We start from the raw sequence: 5426 nt of genomic DNA on the forward strand, positions 1-5426 counted from the left end.
TGTGGTTTAACCCTGGCTGGCAACTAAACCCCCCACAGCTGCCTGCTCACAAATCCAAACCATGGCCTGTATTAGCTTCTATAAAGAAAATCACCTCTATCCCACTCAAACCCAGCACAATTCCACAGGCTAAAATCCATCTTTCTGGGGAAGATCTGGTCTCCTAAATCAGATTTTTTTCTGGCTCACCTGCCTGGTGCACAGCTTGCTCTGCTCCAGCTCTGACAGCTTGGCCTTGATTCTGCTTCTTGCTGCTCCTCCTCAGCTCAGCAGAAGGGCTCCTGTGCTTTCCCTTATCCCTCTTTTTCCCTCTTTTTCCCTCTTTTCCCTCTTTTCCCCCTCCTTTCCCTTTTTCCCTTTTCTCCCCCCTCTTTTCCCTTCTTTCCCCCTCTTTTCCCTCTTTTTTTCCCCTCTTTCCCCTCTCCACTTTGCTAACAGGCCCCATCTCCTCCATCAAGCACAGACAGGCTCATGTGGATTCCCAGCACCTGGAATTTGCAGGAATTTCCTTCCAAGTCCCAGCCCTTTGTGCAGAGTGCTGTGTCCCTGCTGAGCAGCCCCAGGCAGGCACTCAGGGCTGCCCTGGTCAGCCCCTGGGGATGTGCCACCCTTTGGGGACACTTTTGCCACATCCCGTGGCTGTGTGGATGCCCTGGACAGTGGCAGTGAGTTTCCTGCATGCTGAGCACAGGGATAATGTTCCCCTGTGGGATCTGGGTCTTTATTTCCCTGGGAATGGCCACACCCAAGTGTTGCTCTCTCATTTCTCACTGGGAATTTGTGTCCTGCAGCTTCTTGGGGCCTCTCTGCTGCTCCTGGCCCTGCTCTCCAGGATCCAGGCCTGCGCTACACAGGTGGTGTTTACAGGCTTCATTCCTGGAGATCTGGATTTGCATTTCCTTGGTCTAAAACACAGCTTGGACAGACCCAACTAACCAGTTGACCGAGTTGCTCTCTCATTATTTTGGTTCCCTCATCGTTGCCAGTGCTGATGCTCATGTTTGCTGCTCCTCAGGGAGGTCCTGAAGAACCAGCCCTGGCTGTGCTGACAAGGTCACAGCAGCTCCTGCTGCCCAGCTGGGCCTGAGCAATCCCTCAAACCCTGCCCAGGTGCCCCTGGTGTCCTCCTGGGTGCTCGATGTGATGGTGATCAAAGAGCTCGTGGCAGTGTGGGGCCTGGGGCTCCTTTAGCAAATTTGGTCTCAAGATTTTTTCTCGAGCTCTGGCTTTGATAAAGTCTCATTGATGGGCACCAAGTACTTTGATAGTTTCTATCAGTTGAATCCCATTTGTTTTCTTGCTGGAAGTGCAATCAGGCTCTGCTGTTGGGGATCTCTTCACTCTGGTGACCAAAGAACGGCTGGGGCTGGGCCAGGGCAGCTCAGGCTGAGCTCAGGGCAAGGTTCTTCCCCCAGAGGGTGCTGGCACTGCCCAGGCTGCCCAGGGAATGGGCACGGCCCCGAGGCTGCCAGAGCTCCAGGAGCCTTTGGACAGCGCTGCCAGGGATGGACAGGGTGGGGTTGTGGGGGGGCTGGGCAGGGACAGGGGCTGGGCTGGGGGATCCCTGTGGGTCCCTTCAGCTCAGGATATTCTGTGATTCCATGAGATCAGCCAGGGATGTGCTGAATTATCCATCATCCAGGCTGCAACTGGCTGTAGCACAGGCCAATTGTGCAGGCAGCCACTCCCCAGGAACCTGAGCTGACAATGTGGATATTTCCTCAAATCAGAAGCACTGTGCTCTCCTGGCTTTTCATTTTGTGCTCCACTGTGCAGCCTTTCAGAATCAGTTTGCAAACCTCAGGGTGATAAAAAGGAGCTCACACGGATTTCTCAAGTACAGAACAACCTAAGTTTCCCTTTCCTTTGGTTTGTGGGAGATAGAGAGCAGATTCAACATTCTTCTTAATAATGAAGTAAAAAAATAAACCTGCTTTAAAATTTGCACATTGGATTGAAAAATCATTTTAATCAAGAATTTTTCCTTATTTTGGTGGCAGCCAGGATACTTAATAATTCAGTTGCATAGAGCATATTATATATATTTCCAAAGTTGTATACAGAATATATACACATTGTTATGTAATTATGGGCAGATTACACACCTAAATGCCCACCAGAAATTTATAGTCCTGCAGAAAAGGGCAGATTTTGCTGATTTCTGCAGATTTGCAGAAATCATGGAATCATTCAGCTTGGACAAAACCTCTAAGAGTGAGTCCAGCACTAATCCAGCGCTGCAGAGGAATGGGCTGTCTGCAGATGGAGCCTCTGCTGGAAGGGAGCTCCTCATGCCCTGGGCTCAGCCCTGGATGCAGATGTGCTCCCAAGGGGAGCTCACAGCAAGGCTCTAATGACCTGGGAAAAAATGGCCTGTGAGCACAAAAATGGAAGGAATTTGGTTTGTTTTAAAAAGACCAGGCTGACACAGTAACAGCTTTCCAAGAAGGCTGTGGGGTGGAGGAGTGAATCTCCTCTGGAGCTACAGAGGAGGGGAAAAATGGGATTCACTGCTGGCACAGAGAAAGTGCCTGAGCCAGGGGGTCACACAGGGCTGGGCAGCCATGGCAGGGGCGATTTTTAAGGGGAAATCAGACCAAAGTTACCCAGCTCAGCTGTGCCTGCAGAATCTCAAATGACAGGGCTCTGTCCCTGGTTCACAGTGGAGATATTCAGCATTTGCTGGATGTGAGATAATTTTTTTCCAGCCAGTGTTACAGCAGATCCTTTCCTCGATGAGCAGCAATGGTGCCAGAGCAAGAATTCCTTGGAGGGGGCTCTGTTTGGGGTGGGCTGCCACAGCCACGTGGAGTTAAGGATTGCGGGTTTTTCCCCTCTTTACTACTTTTTACCTTGGCTGGTGATATTTTACTGTTTCGGTGACAGCTGGAATAAGTGTTATTTAACTGGGATTTGTGCTGGATTTCTGTGCAGGCTGGATTATTGATGGGGCTGATGAGAATCAGAGGAAAAAAATGGAAACAAAACTTGTGAAAAAAGAACTCAGCAGGCATAAGTATACTGTTCCCAGGATTTGGAAATTGAAGAACCAAGAGGGCTACGAGGAATAATGATGCATCCAAAATCATTGCAGGAATAATATGGAAGCCTATACAAAGCAGAAATTCCATATCTCATTGTTTCCTGCAGTACATTCTTTATGTATTGCAGCTTCCCTTTGGTTTTAGTTATTTACATTTAATTTAAATAGAGTTCATAGTTTGTAGCTATTCTGGGATGTGCATGGAGTGGATCCTTGTGGTCTCTTCCAAGTTGATCTGTTCTGGCTCTACCTCCGGGCTCCTTCCCATGGCATGGGGATAACGGGAATGCCTCGTCCTCTACCTCAGTGCCCTAACTCAGTGTCTGTCCCTCAGGTTATGTCACCTACCAGACCATCACGAGCCCTCCCGAGATCCCCCTGGGGCCGCAGCCCGTGCCCACGGTGCTGGAGGAGCCGGTGCAGACCCCGCTGAATGCCCAGGCTGGGCAGAGCCCCCTGGCCGTACCCAGTGCCCAGCAGGGCTGGCAGCCCCCGGGGCTGGCCCCACACCCTGCGGCTGAGCAGCTGCACAGGGAGCTGGCCATGGCACCCCTGGCACGGCTCCTGGGCAAAGGGACAGGGAGCTGCCAGTGCCACTGTGCAGGGACAAAAACGGTGAGTGGGGCTGGGGGGTGAGGGGGTGGGGGAGCATCAGAGGGTAGGATGGGATGGATGGAGATGAGAGATCTCTGCAGCCAGGTCTGGAACTTGGGGTTTATTGCAAAGGGCCTGGGTGCAGGGCCCTGCTGGGAGCTGCCAGGCACAGCTCAGAGCAGGCTGAGAGAAGAGAGGGGGAGAGAGGATGAGAGAGTAAGAGAGTAAGAGAGCGAGGTTCCCGTTACAATACAATAAATCTTCTTCTGTGTTGAATATTCTGATTCTCACTAACCAATCTAGTACAAGATACAAATCCTACAGCATTTCCATACAGCCTATAAGAATCATTACATTACCATCCTGTGTTACATTTCAAACCCTAAAAACTCCTCTTTGCGCCCTTCTGCCAAGCTGTAGGGTCTGCTCTGACCCTTGGGCCTGTCTGCGAGCAGAGGGTGTTGTTCCATCAAAAGGGGATCACCTTCAGCTGGCCATGCCATTGTTTTCCAGTTGTTCAGTAACTGAGGGATCTCAAAGCTTGCTTTCATTTCAATCTCACTTATAGTTTCTATATTCTCAAAATCTTTTGCCAGACAATCATATTTATAAGGCTTTCCTGTTTCATCTTCCCCAATAAGAGGGGAATTTCACACGGCTGGGAGTGCCTGTTGGATTAAGCCCTTTTCTGACCCACATTAGGCCCTTTTCTGACCCAGAGATAGGGTAACTGAGAGACCTTTAAAAACTTTTATACTATTTTCAGTCTCATGTGAAGGGTGAGTTAATACAGGTGTTATAATTGATGCTGTTACAATTAGAAGCTAACTATTTCTTAATTACAATACATTATGAGTGTTTTTTGGCTTATTAGCTTTAATAATATTAGCTTTAATTAGCTTTTTACACTATGCTGTAAATGCTTTAAAGTTTCTGATTGTGATGGTGTGAATTATAACATCTGTATTGTCTCACCCTTCACATAAGACTGGAAATGGAATAAAAGCTTTTAAAACACCTCTCAGCTGCCCCATGTCTGGGTCAGAAAGGGGGTTAATCCAGCAAATGGTAAGGGCACAAAGTTAGGAGTTTGTGTAGAGAAACATCAGACACAGAAATGTTTCCAGCAGCAGCAAATCTACTCCATCTTCAGGAAATGGTTTTGATCATTAATTACACTTCCCAATCAAAAAGGCTTCATTTCTCCTTTGGGTGGGTTTGGCTTCAATCCCAGTCCCTAAAGTTGTGTTGTGCTGTGCTGGGCAGCCAGGCTTGTGCTTCCTTAGTGTGTCCTTGGAGCCCTGATGCTGCCTTCCTCCTCCTCCTCCTCCTCTTCCTCCTCCTCCTCAAACCAGAGCAGTCCCAGCACCTTTGGTTGGGTTTCTGACCCTGTAGCTGCCCCCACCTGAATTTCCCACCATCATTGCCTCTCCTTTGAACACCAGTACTGGGGTTTGCCTGTTGAGCAGAGCACAGCCAAATATCCCTCCAGACCAGCAAGTTTCATTCTGTTCTTTTTGTTCATTTTGGGATTTTTTTGTTTGGGGGTTTTTTTTTGGATGGGGGTTGGGGGGGGTCTTTTTGTTTGTTTTGGCTTTTGGGGTTTTTTTTTTTTGTGTTTTTAAAAAATTGGTATTATGTTTATTATTTTTTAATAAAATATGTATTTTCTCTGGAGCCAGTGACAGCCTCTGTCACGTTCCTGCAGAAATCCCAGGATTTCTGCAAATCCTCTGAAGGCAGAGATTAGAGGTTTGACGTATGGAGTCAAAAGCTGGCTTGGATGTAA

General features: G+C 48.6%; 1 protein-coding gene across 1 annotated transcript in view; it reads left to right on the forward strand.

Moving 5' to 3' along the window:
• Window positions 1-5426, forward strand: part of FAM166A (family with sequence similarity 166 member A) — a 15986-nt gene that overhangs the window by 4177 nt on the left and 6383 nt on the right. Inside the window, exons 4-5 of the mRNA XM_031059232.1 lie at window positions 3378-3436; window positions 3485-3658. Coding sequence (XP_030915092.1) covers window positions 3378-3436; window positions 3485-3658 — 233 coding nt within the window. The remainder of the gene's footprint in view (window positions 1-3377; window positions 3437-3484; window positions 3659-5426) is intronic.

The sequence above is a fragment of the Geospiza fortis genome, unplaced genomic scaffold (genome assembly GCF_000277835.1).
Source record: "Geospiza fortis unplaced genomic scaffold, GeoFor_1.0 scaffold85, whole genome shotgun sequence".
Classification (NCBI taxonomy): Eukaryota; Metazoa; Chordata; class Aves; order Passeriformes; family Thraupidae; genus Geospiza; species Geospiza fortis.